The 21,272-nt window shown below is 29.2% G+C and overlaps 1 protein-coding gene across 16 annotated transcripts; it reads left to right on the plus strand.

Annotated features, from left to right (window-relative positions):
* The first annotated feature begins 467 nt into the window (after nucleotides 1–467).
* Nucleotides 468–19,955, plus strand: LOC121114833 (MAP/microtubule affinity-regulating kinase 3). 16 transcript variants are annotated; one of them, XM_071887262.1, is made up of 15 exons: nucleotides 468–1,153; nucleotides 6,524–6,709; nucleotides 6,770–6,955; nucleotides 7,014–7,206; nucleotides 7,298–7,518; nucleotides 7,715–7,927; nucleotides 10,579–10,837; nucleotides 12,006–12,203; nucleotides 13,447–13,630; nucleotides 14,411–14,746; nucleotides 15,514–15,741; nucleotides 16,106–16,231; nucleotides 18,525–18,636; nucleotides 18,705–19,374; nucleotides 19,779–19,955. In XM_071887262.1, the coding sequence occupies exons 1-14, from the start codon at nucleotides 1,055–1,057 to the stop codon at nucleotides 18,921–18,923; spliced, it is 2,760 nt and encodes a 919-aa protein (XP_071743363.1). In that variant the 5' UTR covers nucleotides 468–1,054; the 3' UTR covers nucleotides 18,924–19,374; nucleotides 19,779–19,955. The 16 variants fall into 16 exon arrangements, with proteins under 16 accessions (XP_071743363.1, XP_071743365.1, XP_071743362.1 ...); XM_071887263.1 differs by having other exon boundaries at nucleotides 493–1,153; nucleotides 10,579–10,822; XM_040708915.2 differs by lacking the exon at nucleotides 468–1,153 and adding an exon at nucleotides 2,639–3,973.
* The last annotated feature ends 1,317 nt before the right edge of the window (nucleotides 19,956–21,272 follow it).

A 21,272-nucleotide genomic window follows, 5' to 3' on the forward strand; every position in this document is an offset into this window, starting at 1 on the left:
TGAGTTAATAATAAAATAATACAAAAGTAGTAATAAGTAAATATGTCCTGAGAGAGAGGCGGCATCTAGCATTAAATGTCGGTTGTGGTCTTTCTCCTTGCTCTTTAAATGGAAAGGAGGAAAAGGCCGTGAAAGTTTGATTGCAAAAACTTATCTCTCAACCTCAACTTTTAATTATAAGCTAAGCACCATCGAAGATCATCTTTCTCCCATACATCATAATCACAAACATCAGATTTTACCTCCATATTTTGGTAAAAAAAATTTGGATTCAGAACATGTCATTTTAAATTAATATTTTGTTAATTATTGATTATGTATCTGCTAAGCATAGAAATTCGATTTTTAAGTCATCATGAAAATCGATTCTCACTACAAATGAAAATGAGTCGGACATTTTGGGAGAAATGGGCGTGACGGGCGTGTGAATTAGGAGTGCGCTAAAAGTTGATGGAAGTCAAATATATATAATTGAAAGAGATGGAAGCAGCAGGGGCATATGCTGATGGATTGTTCCTCCTCCTTCTTCTCCTTTTTCTTTCTCTTGCATACTGCTGCTGCTGCTCCTGGTACTGCCGCTGTTGCTGCTCTCTCTATTACAAAGTTAAAGTTAATATATCTCTATGAATGCTTCTCAGTTCTCCTCCTCTTTCTACTTTGCATTTCTTCTTCTTCTTCTTTCTTTTTCTTTTTTTGGTGTTCTTTCTTTTTCTCTTTCTTTTCTTTTCTATCCCAATCGAACTGCTGGAATGGACCTGGTAGAATGGGAGTCATAAACCTTGGATAATTAGTGGAAAAGAAGAAGAGTGGCAATACATTGAGATTGAGGATCGTGTCAAGTGGAACAAGAGGTGGAGTGTGAAGGGGATTGCATGGAGGATTTGAATGGATCGTAGAGTGTACAAGTGTAGTGAGTGAGTGAGTGAGTGACTTTGATAAAGCAACTTCTGAGCAAGCCCCCATTGCCGCCGTTGGTCTCTCTTTGAATGATGGATTGAGGAGGAGAAGGATTCAAGTCCTTGCTGAGTAGAATATCCTATTCCCGAGTGAAGCAATGTCCTGTGGAGGAGCCACAACTACTGTCAACATGAGGACTCTCACTTTGCAACCCGTGCCCGAACAACTTCAAGCCGATCATGTCTCCAAGAAAAAGGTAAGGCGTCCTCATCACCTCCAAACTCTGAAGGATTAGACAACTCTTGCTGGATCCATCACTAAAGTTTTGGAGCTTGACACACAAGTCTTGAACAAGATGTACAACAAGCTTGTCATTACTGTTGATTCAGTTATCCCTAATGGAAAACGGGATAGATAGTCTTTTTCTTTTCATTGCAATTTCTTAATTAATCGCTATTGCTAGGCAATACTATTTTTCTTCAGTCATTCAAGATGGCTTACTCAATGATGTTTGACTTGTTACTTGTTTTTCTATACACATTTGTTTATCTTCAAAAACGATACTGATTTCTATATATAAAAGCAATTTTCTATTGAATTAAACTTGACTCATTTTTAAATTCACTGTCCGTCCAATGGATTCTACTTATTAGTTTAATTGAATTATATATGTATATGTAGGTTAATCAAATACTTCATTTAATAATCATCATCATCTTGAGAAATACATGTATTCAGATTTAATTTCGCTGTATTCCTCAGCATATTTTACTCTCAAGTACGAGGCTTGTAAACTTACTTATAACGTATTACATTTACAGTACATTTAAATATAATTTACAAATGGAAACTACATTTCTTTTAGTATCGTTTTTAGATACAGTTAATTATCATGTGATTTATATTCATAATAATGATTTCTGACTTTTACTTTTCAGTAAAGTCAAATCAATGCCCCCGGGCTTTTTATTTATATTTGTACGTTTCACCATTTATAATTACTATTGAAACATAAATAAGACCCGGTGGTACTAACTAAGCGTACATTTTTCTACATTAAATTTGTATTAAGATGTAAAAAAATAATAATAAGGAGAATCGATAAGTGCACTTAAATATGCATTATTAAATACTAAATTGAGACATTCAGTTTGTATTAGTTTTGCATTTAATTTTTTGCGAGTTTTTATTGTATTATTTCTTATAATTTTTTTTTTAATCTATGATAATCTATTTTACTTTTTTATTTGCTGTATCACTATCATAAATGTTTCTCAATAATTAAATTCCTGTTAATGATCATTAAAATTAACTGTAAGGCCAAAAAACTTAAAAAGTAAATATTACTTTTTTATTTGAATTGGTTAATATTTTGATCGATTCATTGATTAGCAGCATAGTAAACTTTGTTATTATTTTTTTTTTTGAAGTATGAAAACTATTCAAAATCTATGTTTTTCTCTTCTTTTCATATTATTATTTTCTATTGCTTTCAAAATAATTGAACCAATATATGTAAAAATTTAAACATACATATATATATATATAATATATGTATATACACATGAGGTGGGTATGTCCAATGTGACCATGAATAATGATACATCTCACAGGGTTTATAAAGGTATAAAAGTAGTCGTTCTAAGGTAAGGGCAGTACCTATAAGGCACAAGCGGGCTTAGTAATTCTGTTGTTTTATCAAGGTTTTTTTTCCTTCTCTGCGCCCACTCTAAAACACGCTACATGTCATTTTAACCTGCCGTGCTGATATTACTTCTATAAGCACAAATTTTCGTTTTAAGTATTAGAAACCTCGTCATTAAAAGTGAATTGTGCTTCAAGTCTTCCAAACAATAATGGCAAACGATTTGTTATCTATAAATTAAAGTTAATATTTCCTTCTACATATCATTTATAAGGCTGGTCTGTCAGTAATAGTTTAGCTGAAAGAATCATTGAATTGTGTGTAAAGGATATTTATACATTAAACTGTGTGAGGCATGTAGTTTAGTCTCATTAGCTATTAAAAAGTGATATTTCTCCTCAAGTATTTGTTAGATGATGATCATCATCACTCTTTCTTCAACTTTGTTTAGCATTAAATAAATGAAGAAGGGGGAAAATTGCGTTATCAAAAGAGAGAACGTATATTTGAATAGTTTATCATTTTATTATAGGTGATACATTAAACTATAGTTTTTATTAAGTTCGATCTAAGCATTGTCGTGCAACATAAGTAATTTATGTTATGTGAATGTAGACACATGGACATTATGATGGTGGGGGTCATTATTTCGAAATGTTGAAAATACTCCGAAGGAAGTCATTTCGCCGATCTAAGGATTTTAAATCTTCAAATTCGTCTGTACAAAAGGATGATATAGGTGGACAATACTGTGCTTCTTCTGTTTTGCAACAATCAAATAAACCTAGAATTAATCAAATTTTATCACAAGATTCTGATAATTCATTGGAAAGAAGAAAGCAAAGTCATCGTTATTCAAATTTTTCCATTATTGGTCAAGGATCTACTGAAGCTCCTAAAATATTAAAATATTCCCGACCTCCTGAGAATCTTACCAGTCCTGTTCGTCATTCCAGTGGTAGATTACCTGATAGCACTACTGCTACTCCAATAAGCCTGTCTTTGTCGGAAAGTAAGAAATCTATTGCCTTTTCCAGCACCGTTGAAGCTAAATCAACTTTAATTAAGCCTCGTAGAAGTGTTCTTCGTTCCTTGAGGAATAGTTTTAAAAGAAAAAAAGTAGTTCCTGACAAAAGTTATACTATTAACAATTCAAATACTTCCATAGGATCTACACAAGCACAATTAGTTCCTAGTCGTCCTGTTGTTTCTAAGCATTGTAAAAAAAAGGACGAAAACATGGAATTTTCATCATCTGTTCATAGGTCTTCTTCTTATAGACCTCGATCTTCTATTTCAAGTCAGTCTGGAAGGTCTTTACCTCAAACTCCAAATGCTTCTCCTTTTGGAAAAACCCATTATAACAATGATTCATCATCAACAACGTTCTCCTTGCCAAAACCGGCAGTACGATTATCTTTGAAGAATAAGGTAGGGTATTCATTAAAAGATGTTGTTCACAGATTAATTACCTAAAAGATATGTCGAAATTTAGGAAGAATGGTCATCATGGTTTTTTTGTCCTAATATTTAAAATGTTTGATTTTTTTTACTAAGTACATATTATGTATTAGTAATTAGTAAAAATGTATTTTTCTCCATTTTTGATTGTTCTGGAGCTCCCTTTGATAATTCCTCGATAAATATGTACTTTTGTCAATATATGCAAGTAACTTAAACAAATACAGTTAAAATCCCTTCATCTTCACAATATGTATTATAACTCCGATTACAAGATACAATATGATGATGTATAGTTAACCACATTTATGATCAATGTAGTCTTATTATTATTGTAGTTTTTAACTGATATGTCAGAGTAGTAAATTAATTTTAAAGAAGCAGAACACTTTAGTGTACTTTCTTAGACTACGTTTCACTTGAAACTCATGCACGGTATGGCCATCAACTCGAAGTTCTTTAGTTAGATTTTTCTTGAGTTTTGAATGATATTGAAGGTTTAGTTAATTGTATTTTCTTAGCTATACATACAATATGTATCAATATTTTTCTTTGAAAGAACTTAGCAATTTATATGCTATATGTTAATAAAAAAAAAGAATATATATGCATTTTTACGGTCTTCTAATGTAGGAAGTTAATCAATGGTCATGTGATTCATCAAAACTGGTCTATAAATTTAAGTTGAAACTTACTATTATTACTATGTAGATTGTTCTTATCCCTGTAAGATGATTTGATTTAAAAATTTTTTTATTTAATTTTATAATACACTTGAAGTAAATTTGTTTTGGTCATTAATTTGGCCTGGAGATATGATATATTATACTAACTTATTATTCATTTTTTAAACTTTTTTTTTGTTATGTATTAATAACCATGTGAATCCAGGAAAACTTTCCAAAAGTAGCCAATATGAAAGGATCAAATGTTGGTATCTACATAGTCGTTTCAATACGTCAATTAAATCCTATATTAAATAAAATTTTGTTTCTATGCATTCATTATCTGCAAGAAATACTACAGAAAATAATAGATGACTCATTCCGAATTGCCTTCTAAGTATTTTTATGTGTAGATACGTACACGTACGTATAAATGCTGAATGGCAGGTTGGCAGAGTTATATGTATATTTACCTGTGAATTTTTTTATTCCTTCCATACGCACACAACCATTATTATATCTTTGCTTTAAAAATCTTGAATGGTAAAAGAAAAAATATCTGTATTCTGATAAAAAAATTCATTTATTTATGACATGTCCATATTATCCAAATTAAATTTGTAGTATTCATTAACGTTCAGTGATTTAATAAAAATATTGGATATTTGTTTGTCATTCCTTTATTATTATTAATATGTATTTTGAAAATCCAATACATTTAAGTTGTGTTTCTTCTCCTTATACCATAAAGGCAGACTGATAAATTGTTCTTCAATAATACAACAAAGTTTTAAGATGAAATGATTTTTGATCGAAATCATTGATTGCATATAATTTATGAAATTTGACGTATAACTTTATCTTGCACGTGATACATATTTGTCTATTTCGGGTTTTGGTCTCTTTCATAAAATACCATTTAACCTTTTTTTTTAAATTTATAAGATAGCTTTTGATGAGTTTGATGCTAAAGACAAAAAATAGGTAGTTATGTGACTATTTTGCTCTAAAATACTGCACCACCTTTCTCTCTTGATTACTAAATATATTCCGGTTTTTTTGTTTACTAATACTAAATTGTTGAATACATAATAATATCAATAATGAAAGAAATATATCTAGAATCTAGGTATTGTCATATGCTGTTTCTGATTCGGAATGGCTAAAATCAAATATATTTTTTATATACTATAAACCTCTGGATGTGGCTATCTTTGAAAATTTAATATAATTAAATTAAACTCTCATAAAAGTCGAGGGATATCAGTATCATACATTTTACGTGGTTTGAGAAATCCAAGAGCAAAATACATTGAAGGATTATTTAAACCTAGTTAAAGCTGAATAAATTGAAAATTATTAGGCACATTAAATATTGATGCTTCATTGTGAAATTACTGTTTCGACTTGGTTTGTAGTTTAGAATGAGAGGCAAGTTCTTAGAGGAGTCAAATTTTTATAATTTGTTTAGTGATTAATACATAATGTTTAAGTTTTTGAAATATTGGTTTTAAGTATTAATAATCGTTTAATCACAATGCAGTTTTGATTTTGATCATATTTGTGAGTAAGCATTTCAATTTTGTAGGTTGCTTTTGTCAGCTGTCTTTCATAATATATGAATCGATAGATTATTATCTAATTTGTTAACACAATTATGAATTTTTTCAAATGGTCTTGAAAGCATAATAAACTATTAAGCTCTAAATTATGAGGAGAAGATTAATATATATTTTTACTTTATTATTTCGTTATGTCAAAAGTTTTTTTTGTGTGTTTGAATATATGTATCGTGGGATTTAAATGCTTTATTGAGATTTATTTTTACCGATTTTAATTTATATTATTGTTTTAGGATGGTTCTCGCGTCTCAGGAAGAAGAACGGACCAAGAGCCGCATATTGGTAAATATAGATTACTCAAAACCATTGGAAAGGGAAATTTTGCTAAAGTCAAATTGGCGAGACACACTGCAACTGGTAAAGAAGTAGCTATCAAAATTATCGATAAAACTCAATTGAACCCAGGGAGCTTGCAAAAAGTACGTTTGATGAATATATTTTGACTTTATAATTGTTTCTATGGTTATTTATTTCTTCAGCTTTTTCGTGAAGTTCGCATAATGAAAACTTTAGATCATCCAAATATTGTGAAACTATTTCAAGTTATTGAAACCGAAAAAACACTATATCTTGTGATGGAATACGCAAGTGGAGGTGAAGTTTTTGACTATTTAGTACTTCATGGAAGAATGAAAGAGAAAGAAGCCAGGGCTAAATTTAGACAAGTATTTCTGTTTTTTTATTTTTATCATTGCTAGTTTGTATTTTGATAATAATTTTTAGATTGTATCAGCTGTTCAGTATTGTCATCAGAAAAAAATTATTCATCGTGATCTGAAGGCGGAAAATTTGCTACTAGATAGTGAGATGAATATTAAAATAGCTGATTTTGGCTTTAGCAATGAGTTCATTCCGGGTAATAAATTGGATACATTTTGCGGTAGTCCTCCGTATGCTGCCCCAGAATTATTTCAAGGTGAGAAAAAAATTATTTTATTATTAAAAAAATTAAATGTGTTTCATATTACAACATTTTATTATTACTTATCATAAATACATATTTACAGGTAAAAAGTATGATGGGCCTGAGGTAGACGTTTGGTCCCTAGGTGTGATTCTATATACTCTAGTCAGTGGTTCCCTTCCTTTTGATGGTTCAACTTTAAGAGAACTGAGAGAGAGAGTTCTCAGGGGAAAATATCGAATACCCTTTTACATGTCGACAGACTGTGAGAATCTGCTCAAAAAATTCTTGGTTCTTAATCCTGTACGAAGGGCATCCCTAGAGGTAATAAGTGACTGAATTAATTTTATTTGAATGCAAATAATGATATGATATGGGAGTCAGTTTAAAAACCGTATCGTAATCACATTTTTTTTAAGCCTATGACCTTTGTTACAATTATTATGCGTTTCTTTCAAGAGCATCAAATTTATATTAATCATAGTTATTTCGTCTTAAATAAATGTATATATATTTTTAGACTATCATGAGGGATAAATGGATGAATATGGGATACGAAGATGAAGAATTATTGCCCTTTAAGGAACCTACATTAGATATAAATGATACTAAAAGAATTGACATATTAGTAGGGATGGGATACAATAGACAAGAAGTAGAATCTTCTTTACGTAATCATAAATTTGATGATTGCTACGCAAGTTATTTATTGCTTGGACGCCGGTCAACGGATGTAAGTATATATCTGACTAAGGACTACATTTTTGATTAAAATTAATGTTGATTAGTTACTAAATTAGTAAAAATTATCCTAACTTTGTTCATAAGGAAATATTTATGTATTTTTCCTTCGCCCATATCGTTGATAGAGGTATCCTCCTCTCGAATTTAAATGTTTTAGCTGTGGAGTGATGTAAATTATAAGGTAATTTCTTTAGATCTTAATGCTAATTTTGTAGGACAGATTTAACTGGAAAAAAAATCGTATTCATTTAGGACAAAAATAATGAAACGTCTTTGTTAAGTTCTAATTTGACTCCTTTGTTAGTAGAATTTAGGAAGCACTCAAGTATTCGACACTTTATTTTCCATACGATTAATATCACATTTACTTATACGGTGGAACCTTAGTTTATTCATTAGGCTAGATATTAATTTTAAGTTCAAACATGTCTACATATTCTAATATTTTTCAAATATTTTTGCAAGCCGTTCATCAATTAAAAATATAAACAAATATATCTTTAAAAAATGTAGAATATCTAAAGTTTATCAAATAAGGATTAAGACAACATGTTTCTTGCGAAATTTTAAATTAATATTAAATTTAAGTGTGCTAATAAAGAAGTCAAACTTTAATTAGTGTTAATGTAGAACCATAGTTATCTTGTAATTTTGGGGGAGGAAATCATTAAACTTCACAGATGGTCATGTTTGTTTACACGTTGATTAACAATGTTTGAGTTCCTTCTTTAATCAATGATCCATGGGCAAAGGGTTTTGTTTATTTCAATACTTAGAAACTTTAAACAATTATTTTTTATTGATTGATACATTAAGAGATATAAGTTTTTGTTATCTGTAATCATATGGTATAATCATGCACTTGACACAGACTTCACTTTAAAGCAATTATCTTTAGCACTGTGCATGTTCTTTTATCATCTCTTAATATCTATGCTCTTGTTATCTCTAGTTTCTGTTTTTATTCATATTTGAAATTATGTGCGACAATTAGTTATAGAATAATATTTAAATTATTTCCTTTATATTATATTGAATACATATATTATATATGTATATGCATATTCACTATTGGAAAACATGATTTTTTGTCGAAATTTTCATTTTTAAATAGTTTTTATCCAAATTTTATCATCATTTAGTAATAATGCAGTAATAAATCAACATTGATGATAATGATGATAACATTCATCAAATTTTGAGTTTCGTCTACGTATTGCAGTTTTTTTTTTTTTTTTGAGCTAATATAAAGATCGAACCCTTATAATTAAAAAAACAAAACTGTAAATATGGCAGAACTATAAAACTAGGAGTAATGGTGTAATTAATAAAGATCATAAATTCATTTTTATAGTTTAAAAGAAATGTGTAATCGAACATACCCTTTTTTATGTAAATGTAGTAAATGTGGAAAAATATTATATAAACGAAGTCATGATTTTTATAAATCTCACTATTATAATCACTTTATAGTTTTTTTTAAATGATAAGGCTTCATTTTTAAATGGTTAGAATTTAATAAAAATTATTTAAGACCATAAACCTTTAAAAAGATAAGGTCATGTTTTACTTTTTTTTTATACAACAAAAGTCAAAAATACTTATAACATAAGTTTTGTTTAGCTAACTGATAGCTTTTTTGTGATGTTAGTTGCCTATGATTGCTTAGGTTTATGTTATATCACTTATCAAATATTCATCAAATTTCATTTCTGAGCTGATCTACTGTTAATAATACCACATACCAAATTTGAGTCAAATCCTTTCCCAGGTGGAAATTTCTCATGGAATGACTATATATATATATAGTCATTCAATGATAAATTTAAAAGATAAATATATACCATCTTTGATATAGCTAAAATTTGATGTGTGATATTATTGAATATAACTTATCAAAAATGTAGTCTTTGGTTTTTTTAGCATAACTATGTATGATATTCCGCAAGTACTGCAGTTTACATATTTATCACATAATAAAAATGATTGAAATGCCATTTTTTTATATATTTAAAAATTGATTTTGGCAATGTAATATAATTGATAAAGAAAGTATTCAAAATACATATTTTGTTCATCTTTTAATTTATATAGATATCGTTTAAAATAATCAAATATAGCTTACAGCTCTGAACTGAACTTATTTTATGAACTATTATATTTTAGTCTCTGTTACGCAAATATTGAAGAATTGAATTTGATGACTGTATTTTTTACATAATTTCCCCATTGTTAATATTGCATAAAACACTACTCATTCATATATTATACACTGTGTTAAAGTTTTAGAGTAAATAAATATTAACGTATATGCATATTGCATATATTGTTAAATAAATTCTTGTTCTAAACTCACATTTTTCTTAATTTCATAATATAAACCCAAAAAATACAATCAAATCATGTATTAAGTATATTTTATCTGCTCGATAGCTTTCAAACGATCAAAATAATTTATAGTCAAGAGCTCTTACATCAGAATAAAATCAAGCAATAGATCCAAAAGTTCATTTTATATTGGTACTTTTATCTAGGATATTATTCAGACTTAGTTGTCTCTAAATATTATTTTTTCCCTCCCATGTGAATTTATCATATAATAATGAATACCTCTTATTTATAAATTTATTTTATTTATAGTTGGAGAGTGAAGGTAGTAGGTCTGGCTCAAGTCTTTCACTCCGCAACGTTGTTCCTTCAGGAAACAGCACAACATCAAATTCTACTGCTGGTGGGGGAAACATCGTTTCTCCTTCGCATGTACCAACTTCATCTCAAGGAGGAGGGACTTCAGGTGGCAATGGAACAATTAACTCAGTTTCTGGAACTAATCATAGAGGAGTGCAACGTTCTATTTCGGCAACTTCCTCTTCGTCAAAACCTCGTAGGGGATCAACCGGTGGGAATCTTCAGCAAATAGCTGGAGGAGTTGCCTTGCCATCTCCAAGCAATGCAGTATCTTCATCAGCTACTAGCTCTAATTGTGAGTCTGGGGGCGTACCAACTGCTACAGCTACATCAGCTCCTTCAAAAAAAGTTATCATTGAAGGATCTAAAGAAATCCCCAAAAATCAAAAATCTGACGATTCAGATGTTTCTGGTATTTCTCGTATTAATAGAGTGTGGTTAATTTTTGATTTATGTTACAGCCCTTTTGAAACTAGTTTAAAAAAAAAATATATATCTATACTTTTTAATATGGTGTGTTTTGCAGAGAAAATTCATTACTTTTCGACAATTTTTATTAATAATAATGTCTTAGGTTTATTTTCTTAGTTGATACATTTTTCCAATGAAAATCATAAGACTTCACATTTCTCTTGTGTGTGTGTGTTTTTTTTTATTATAAATTAGTCGATGGTATTTCACCGATCAATTTTTCACATCTTTATGCAATTGTTTTTTTTGTTTTTTTTTGCACAGCTAATTGTTTTATGAAGGCAACATAATCAAATAATATAAGTTTTAGAAATTGTTGTTCACTCATGTTCTTTTTATGTAAACATTAAATAATTTCATAGTTGAATTATCACAATAAGGAGTTGGTACATAGATAATGATAATACGGCTTTGATAGTTTGGTACGCCCGCGGATTTGTGGGACTATTATTTCAGTTCATTTTTATTTTTTTGACACATTTCTAACTTCATAACTTAAATGACTCTTAAGTAAAATTAAAATTGCCAAGTGATTAATGAAAATCGATTAATCAGCTATTGAATATGCAAAAATTTTATAATTTTATATTTGATAGTATTTTTTTAATCAGTTCTCGAATGTAACTTAAGTGATTATAAACACTAATCACTGACCATTATTGGATACTTGTTACGTAGCTAAGTTTGAACATTTCAAACTTAGGGATACTCCAAACATTCGTGTTTTCTGTTATTTTATTAATATTGACTGAAAAATTATTATAGCCCACTCAATAATTATTTTGTATGTTAACTAACCTTGATCAAGTTCTGGTTATTTTTTCTAATTATTGATTTTTTAATCTTTATAGTAACGTATTTTAACTGAAATGCCTTGAAATCATTTTAATATTACTGAATGTCATTAGGTCCTCCTTCTGCAACCCCTCGTATTAATAATAATCATGCATCAACGACAACACAGTCAAATTTTAAACGTCAGAACACAGTTGATTCAGCGACTATTAAAGAAAATGCCTCGCGACACTCAACGCCAGGAGGAGGAGGCGGTACTCCATCCAGAGTTTCAGCCTCTAACACTCCGAGTAAAAATACTTCAGAATCAAGTAAGATCTCTAAAAAAAAATCATATTAATATATTTTACGTACAGTAAAACCTCGATTACTCTAGGTAATTCAAGTTATGCGGAATTTAGAGTTATCAATGTTTGTATTTTATCCTTTAACATCTCAATCATGTAATGTTATATCATAGAATTAAGCACTAATAGAGTTTTTTCATTAATATTTTTTATCAACTACCAAAATATTTAGCTTGAGAAAGTTAGAATTTTCCCCTTGCCTTACGCTATTGTGTTAATGGCTAATTAAATCTACCCTTACATCAAGCAATGTAGATTAATGGATAGAAATCAGGTATTTCTTCTTGCGTATGCTATGTCAAAGTTTAGACGATTAAACATGGAGCAGTATCCTAATAACTGATTTCTTCCACAGCCACCTCTCCTGACACAAATGTAACTACCTCTTATTCAGTTTCTAAATGGAAGCCTTGGACCTCGGAATCTAATTTTAATCCATTCATTAGACCCCTTCTTATGTATTATCTGTCTCGATACAATGATACATTAGCGTAAGAAAATCCTCCGTATCGTAGCCAATAGTTTCAACTTCAATGTCATATTTCTACATTTTCATCAAGTCACTGTATTACCTACATAGTACGTACTAGTGCCAAAAATAGGCATGGAAAAAAGGAATCGTCCAGACTGTTACAACAAAGAAAACATTTTAGTTCAATTAAAAGCACGAGTACATTGAAGTTACGTAGTTAGTTAAACATAATATCATTAGTGACCCTAGAGGCTAGAAATATTATTGCAGCCAACTAAATTTGGACATGGAATGATCATGTAATCATCTTTTCGCCACTTGGTTTATAGGCTTAGTTAACATTTATAATTTGGGGGAATAATCCTCAAACAAACTATCGGCGTCTATGAAATATGTCAGACGTCGAGGCGCCTTCACCTTTTATATTCGCCTGTCAAGCGCCTTTATCTATGGATTACGACTGGCTGCCTTCCAGCACTATTTCGTACATAGTAATATACACAATTTCAAAATATTAAAGAGTTATATTTTCTACTATTTTTAAATATATTTCGATCAAATAACGAGCTTTTTGAAATATTGGAGAGCTATCTATAATTACACATATAATTATCTGAATTATTAGATATAATGGGGAGTTATAGAGGTTTTACTTAATACTTCTGTGTGATAATTTAGTGATATATTAATACTTAAATAATTATTTATACTTTGTACTAATTAATGATTGTTTAGGAGGAGCAACATCTCCCAAGACGCGTGGTATCACGAAGTCAAACACAATGTCCAACGCAACAGGAAGAGCTGCCTTAGGGCAACAGCAATCTGTCACAAATAGACGATCTACCACTTATGAATATACAAAGTCATCTTCAACTGATAAAACTAATATTGCAGGAACTGATACCGCTATCACAAGGTAAAAAGGTTTTAACTATTTAGATATTTTTTTATACTAATGTTGTTTATGTGTTGGCGCTTCAATTTGCACTAAAATTCACACTGTCTTTCTTAATTTGTTTTGGTGACTTGAGATATTTTAATGACACTTTTGTTTTCCCAGTTTCAGTGAAGTGTATTAGCTTTAGTATATTTAATTAGAAAATACATAACTTAACGCTTTTAACCAATATTTAAATAAATCATCTGTGATTAATATATTTGAAAATATTATTCTTATTATTTTTTGGTAAAAGTTTAGAAAAAGAAAGTGGTTAGTCGATTTCTAATCTCATTGATTAAAGTGATAAAATAATTGAAAAAGGTAATAATTAATTTGTAGGTACTTCGGAAATATTTATTTGCTTAATAGAGCACATACATCTAATTTTTGAATTTATGTATTTAATTATTCAAAAATTCTTATAAACTTTTAGAAATAAAATATGAGTAAGTCGAGTATACTTGAACATGACTCTAAAACTAACTATGGAACTCTTTTAGCTGAATTACCGAAGTAAGTTCTGCGAAAGGGGGAAAAAGTTGCATACGTCATAATGAAAATATTTTCACATAGACCATGAATCTTTTCAAGCTAACATAAAGGCTTTGCCACTTGGTTTATAGCTGAATCAATAAATAAATTGGCTCAGTTTTGTGCTTTCATATAAGAATGTTGTTAAATATACGATACTTAATGAAATATGCGTACTCGAATCCATTCAAATTTTTGTTCTTTCTATACATATTTGTAAATCAGTGAAGCTTCTACAATATCCTCGAATGTTGCAACGTCGAGTGATGCACTAGCATCTGTTTCCACATCAGCTACGACAACAATGTCTTCCAATTTAGCGGATATTCAATCTGTTGTGACTACCACGGCATCTTCTCTCTCACCATTAACTGTAGGTGGAAACGTTGTAACTGGTAGTGGTGGTGGCGGCGGTGGACATGTTAAAAGTGCGTCATTGTGCGTATCTATACCTCCAACGCCAAGTTCACCCTCTTCTTCTTTGTCAGGCGTTGAAGGAGCTACTTCAGCAGCAACAGCACCTACTGTCGTGCAAAAACAACAGAAACAAAATGAAATAAGGCAAGGCTAAATTTTCAAAGGATGTTGTATATTGATATAGTTTAGTTTTGAGTATTCTGTAGTTATTTTCGTTCTCATGTTACTTTCATAATTTATGTTTTTATGTTGTTATTATTATTATTTAATTACGTTGAAAGATAAAATCCGCATGATGAGTCTTCCTTATTACATTGTAATCAAAGAAAAAAAAACTTAATTTTGATGGTATAAGTATTGCAAGACTTATACAATATTATGAAGGATAATACAAATATAGACGTTTCTTTATCAAATACAAATTTGTTAAATAATAATGAATTTAATTACTCTCAGGATTATTTAATTAGTATTAAAATATAGCGATACAGTCTACATTGTATGTATGTAGATAAAAGGGTTTGGCAAAACTTAAAAAATATTGCTTAAAATCGGAAATTGTACTTATGTTAATATGTTATGATTTATTTGTATTTAGAAATTCTTTATTCTTTAATTTTTGCATGATCGGTAGCAAACTTTTTATTGACATCAAAATATTTTGGTTTTTAATTTATTAATAATTATTTGAGTATTTTAAGGCCAAAAAAAGTGATGTTAACTTTGAATTTTGGACATCATATTGCCTGATTAATTAATTATGCTCGTGTTATTTGTTAACAAATTTTATTTTCAACTAACTTATAAATAAATCACTAAATATGCACTCTCTCTGGCCATTTTAGCTATGATGAATAACACTCACAAAACTTCATGTATTTATATATATATATTTTTTTAATTATTTGCAGTGGTAAAACGGCAATTAGCCCTACTGGTGGTCGTACACCATTGTCATTTAGTCGCAATGTTCCAGAGCGTTCCACTTTTCATTCGGGCCAAACTCGACCTAGAGTATCCAGACATAATTTCGCTGGAGTTCCATTGGTTCCTGTGTCTTCACAAGACACATCAATGCTTAATTCAGGAACAAGGTCGACTACATTTTTTTCGAAGCTATCCTCTCGATTTTCTAAACGGTAAGAAATAATACTTATGTTCTGTGGAGTATTGAAAACGCTATTCAAAGTCCATATCTAATGTGTATGTAGGTAGTATACCTATAATTATAGCAAGTATTATTATCCTGATATATTTACGATTAATGTTATCCTTACTTCTAACTTCTCTCTCTCTATATATATATACCAACATACTTACATATTTATATGATTTTTGTATCTATTATTATTTGTTGTTTAATTCGTTTAATTTATCCGTAACTCTTCTTGTAATAAATGTATTATATTATGGACAATGAGTACCGCTTTTAATAAGTCTGAATAAATGTGCAAAACTTTAAGTCTTTATTCAGGCTTAATATAGTAGACTAATTCATTTCAGACCAATGGACGGCCCTGGAGGAACTCCTGGTAGTGGAGGAGTTGTTACTGGCGGAGGAGGAGAAGAAGGAGGAGGGGGTGGTGGTGGTAGCCCAAATCCATCGTTTGGAGGGCCCAAGTCCTTAAGGCAAGTATAGGAATCGTACTTTCACTTAAAACATTAACGCCTATCGTGATTATATAAATACGGCAATTCTCTATACACTTAAGTCGTTGGCAGATTTATGCTATTTATCATATTCTTCTAAAGATAATCCATGATATATTTCAACAGTTGGTAATAATATCTTCCGTAGTTAGTATCGATTTTTCCCAAATCAATTATTTTTCTATGACTGAAGATTTTATAATGAGAAATTAAAAGACAATAGAAAAAATGTATAAAATCATATGAACAACAAAAAATGAGAAATCTTTTTCTCGTCAAAGGACGTCCATTTTCGGAGAAAATATTTTTTATATTTACATCCATATCAGTTAAATTAATAAATTCATTCAAAAATCTTATAAATATATTCATCAGCGTTAATGGACTAAGAAGTATCATATATCTAGTCCTTTAAAATCAAATTATTTATTTATTTCAATAAGTAAAAGATAATATTTGATATTATTTATGAATATTCTATTTAGTTGATTGAATATATCTACGTTTATAGGTTAGTGACAAAATTAATATAGTAATTAATACGGTTAAGGGTACATGCTTAATACGGATATTCGTTTAAATTGGACGTTTATGAAAGTCCCGGATTAGTTAAAAATAATGGGAGTATATAATTATATCGATAAGGCAGATGAATTTCTTTCATAGTGGACAGATTTTTTCGGTGCCTTGTATCCGGTTTAAAGGTGTTCTACTATATATATACCTTATATAGTGGTTAATTTTTCTCTCATATTTGAAAACTCTTGATGAATCGATTGAGGCTTATAGTCTACCAGATTTTAATTAAAGTTAGTAAATTCAACTAATGATTAAAAAGTTATATTAATCATAAGTACTTAATATTGATGTGACTTTTTGTACATAAGCTCTTACTTGCAAGAAAATAATTGGGCTAAATTTTAGCTTGCTAATATCTGCCCCTAATGTGACATGTGTACAATTCATTTTAGTTATATTTTCTTTAGTAACTATAACACTAGTCAACAAATGTTTGCCCTTGCATTAAGATGGTGTAATTTTGATTGATTTTATCCCAAAAAAATGAAAATAACCTTAATAAACTTTTTTTTAAGTATACGGAGGGCAAAATGTCATAGATTAACTATAAGCACTCTGCGGAGTCGGAGTTTGAAATTTTTGGTGGAGATAGAGTCAGAAGTCTTAAAATTTGTACCGACTCCGGCTACTAAAGTTATTATAATTTATGTGAATATAATTTATTTATAATCTAAGGCTTACTTTGAATGTTTGTGAAGTTTTTTTTTCTAAATGGTTATAAATTATTGGTACTATTCATTAAGTACTATTAATTTATTAAACTTGAAAGTTGTAACTAATTTATAAGTTTACTTCACAAATTTCAAATGTGTTCTATACGTGATCTATAGTACCATTTCATTTGTTGTACATCATGTTGATTACTTTATATTCTTAATATTTTCTTTATACCTCCCCTATTTACTAAATAGAACTAATAACTACCTATAACTATAAATTAAATCTATATTTCTAGGCTATAAAATACATTATCGTAAAGTTGTGCGTTTGAGTAGGATTTGGACATTTTATGTACCGACTCCGTAGACCTGATTATAAGGCATTCAATTCTTAAAAAGAAAGATAAATATATTTTGAATCTAGAAAAATTAACCTATACACTATTTTCTAAGTTTTTTTTTTGTTATTTAGATCTTTCAAGACGAAAAATAACACTAAATAAGGTAGAAAATGTAAAAAAAGATTTTAAAAACAACAACACAATAGGTCACAAAACCATAAAATTTTGGGTTATGAAGGTAATTTTCATGTTTCTTGAGGCAATAGCTATCAGGAACAACAAAAAAAAACAAAAAAACATATATATATATATATATATATTTATTAGTGTAATAATAGTTATTGAAAATTAAATGTGACATGAACATTAAATTTGGGCACAGATGTTTGTGACATCCATACATATCATGTCTGATAAGATTGGCTTGCTGTTTACAAATTAATGTTTTTCCGCTGCTCTATACATTTCTTATTGTAAAATCCAACTTTTAGTCATCGCGACGCGACGTTTGTTTTTCTTCTCACATCTACATATATTTATTTTTTAGTAGCATAATTTGTCGTTTTAATACTTTCTTTTTTAATTTATTAACTGTAATCGAAGATGATAGAATATGGTTAAGCTATGTATTAGTAGTAATGTTTCGTAACTATTTTATATCTTTTAATAATTAATTTATTCCTATTATAACAGTAATGTAGTAAGTGAATGTGGGGAAATCAAACCAAGGTCATTGAGATTTACTTGGAGTATGAAGACTACGTCGGCTAGGGATCCAATGGAAATAATGACCGAGATAAAAAAAGTAATTTTTTATATTAATACATTTCGATTTTGAATTGATTGCTATCTTTTGTTTTCATTTGATTTTAGGTTTTAGATGCTAATAATTGTTATTATGATCAAAGAGAACGGTTTTTATTACTCTGTGTTCATGGAGATCCACACGACGAATCTATTGTACAATGGGAAATAGAAGTTTGTAAACTTCCACGACTCTCACTCAATGGTGTACGATTCAAGAGGATATCTGGCACAAGTATAGGATTTAAAAACATAGCCTCTAAAATAGCTAATGAGCTCAAGCTTTAGTGGATTATTATTTAACCGCGTATTTTTGGAGAGGGAAACATCTTTTTATTATTATGCGAATTTCGAACGAGGAATTATTTTTAATTATTTTCTTCTGTGCATCATCGTCATCATATTTAACGAATAAGAGTCGAACTACTTGAGTTATATAATAATTATACGTCTAAATGTGTTTCAACAGCAACAACGCCAACAACAAAACCGCATTATAATTTTGTAAAGGAGTAAAAAAATTGTGAATATGGCCCCTCCTCTTGTTAATATACAGTTTTTCGCATAATTTTTTTAGAGGAAAGGGTATCATCATTAATTCTTGTTAATTTAAATCGATTAATCGATTAAAAAGTAACTAAAACCTATTATAAACCCTTCATCATCTTTGATTTTACGTTCGTATGATTTTGGCGTGAAAAATCATTTTAATTATGCCTCACATCATACATAGTTATAAGTATATCTATCTTCACGGATATAAACCATAATACGCAATTATTGCATATATTTATATAGTCACAACTTGTGAAATTGTAAATTCAAATTATAAAATTTATGCTTGCTATTTGCATTAAGTCTTTAGACAACATGAGGGCAATTTCTTCTGTTCAGTGTTACTTTTATACAAACAGGATCATTTCTTTTCGTTTTTCACTTATTAGATAACTATTAAAATAATATTTGTTTGTTTTAAGTTTTTATTCAAGAAACATGAAAAATAACTTCTGACTTTTAATGCAATTGGGTGGTTTGTTTTATCATCAATATATCAATATATATATATATATGTATCGATTAAATATATATAAATTATATATGTATATATATATATATATATAATTTTTTTTTCACGCTTAATAGCTCACTTTTACGAAATGGAGGGCACATCTATAAAATGTTTCATATAAAATCATAAAATATGATTTTTAACATTTAACTTTTTTTTAAAGGAAATTATATTTACTTTCTTTCTTTTTGTAAACCCTGAAATATTAAAACGAAAATAATAAAAATTCGAAAGGAATATTCATATAAATATATTATTTGTATTATTTTTTTTCAATAAATACCTAATTCATTTTATTTTGTAGGAGAAAAGCTTATTGTTTGCATTTTAATTGAGCGCTTCACTCAAGTTATAAATTGCACCTCCATTGAAGGTGACGCTATCTAAGGGGCTCATACTTGGTATTTTTACTTCATTAAATGGGTAATTTTTCAATAAATATATATGTATCTACATAACATGACTTTAAGCTTTTAGATAGATACTAATGTTCTTAAGCCCTTTAATTTGTTGGTCCCATTTTGAATGTGTTGTGTGGGTCCTTATTTAATCAGTCATGCCAAGTCTTAGGACAGTCTTAAATAAAGACCGACACAACAATACGGTCTTCAATTCTAAATAAGGATCGACACAACACTAAATTTTGACAATATTTAACTATTTTCCTGAATATTAATCAAAAAAGGGTTTTTATTCTTATAAAACTTGGTTGTTTAGGCTCCTAAAATGGAATTCTGACATAAAATAAAAACGCCTTTTTGTCTGACATGGTTTTTGTCATTCTTTTTTTAAAAATATTTATATTATAATATGCGAATTGGGATTTAAATACAATTGCATTCATTTTAACAAGATATTTCTGGCTTAAGGTTTTAAAACAGGATTCTAACTAAATTTGGGCTGCTGATTACGAATATCAACTCAATTTTTGTCGTGTCACATCAGGATTTTGAGATATAACATTTTTCCATTTTGAATAGTTATTTTTATAGTGATATAAATTTCTGAATTTATGTTCTCAAACAAAACAAAATATCCTTTGCTATATTTAGTATTTAGATGTAAGAGTTATAGGATACATAGCTGCATGTAATTGCACTTCATTTTAACCTTGTTCGTATATAAAACCTATGTAAATTCCCATTCATGATCTAAGTTTTTTGTTGGATCAATGAAATGGTGGTAGCCGCTGTTGATCAGAAATAAACGACGTCAGATGCAATATGAACAGAGTAGAAGTCGTAGTTTGCAACTTTTGAATAATTATTATTTATTGTTAACTATACAATTTTCATGACGTGTGTATTGCAATACATATTATTCTTTTCTGCGCATTAAGCGGAATGGGCATGTAAAAAAAAAAATCAACATGGTAACCCGTGATGAATTTGAAGAATGTTTTGGAGGATAGAAAGAATAACGTCCATGACGTTTCATTAGAGCATTTACAATCAGCTGTGACAAGACAGGAAGGAGAAAAGGATATAAACAAGGACATATGCTAGAATTACTCCGACGTCGATCTTCAATTCTACTCTGAGTCCAACAAGGACTTACAATAATAACTC

This window comes from Lepeophtheirus salmonis, chromosome 3 (genome assembly GCF_016086655.4).
Source record: "Lepeophtheirus salmonis chromosome 3, UVic_Lsal_1.4, whole genome shotgun sequence".
In the NCBI taxonomy this organism is placed as follows: domain Eukaryota; kingdom Metazoa; phylum Arthropoda; class Copepoda; order Siphonostomatoida; family Caligidae; genus Lepeophtheirus; species Lepeophtheirus salmonis.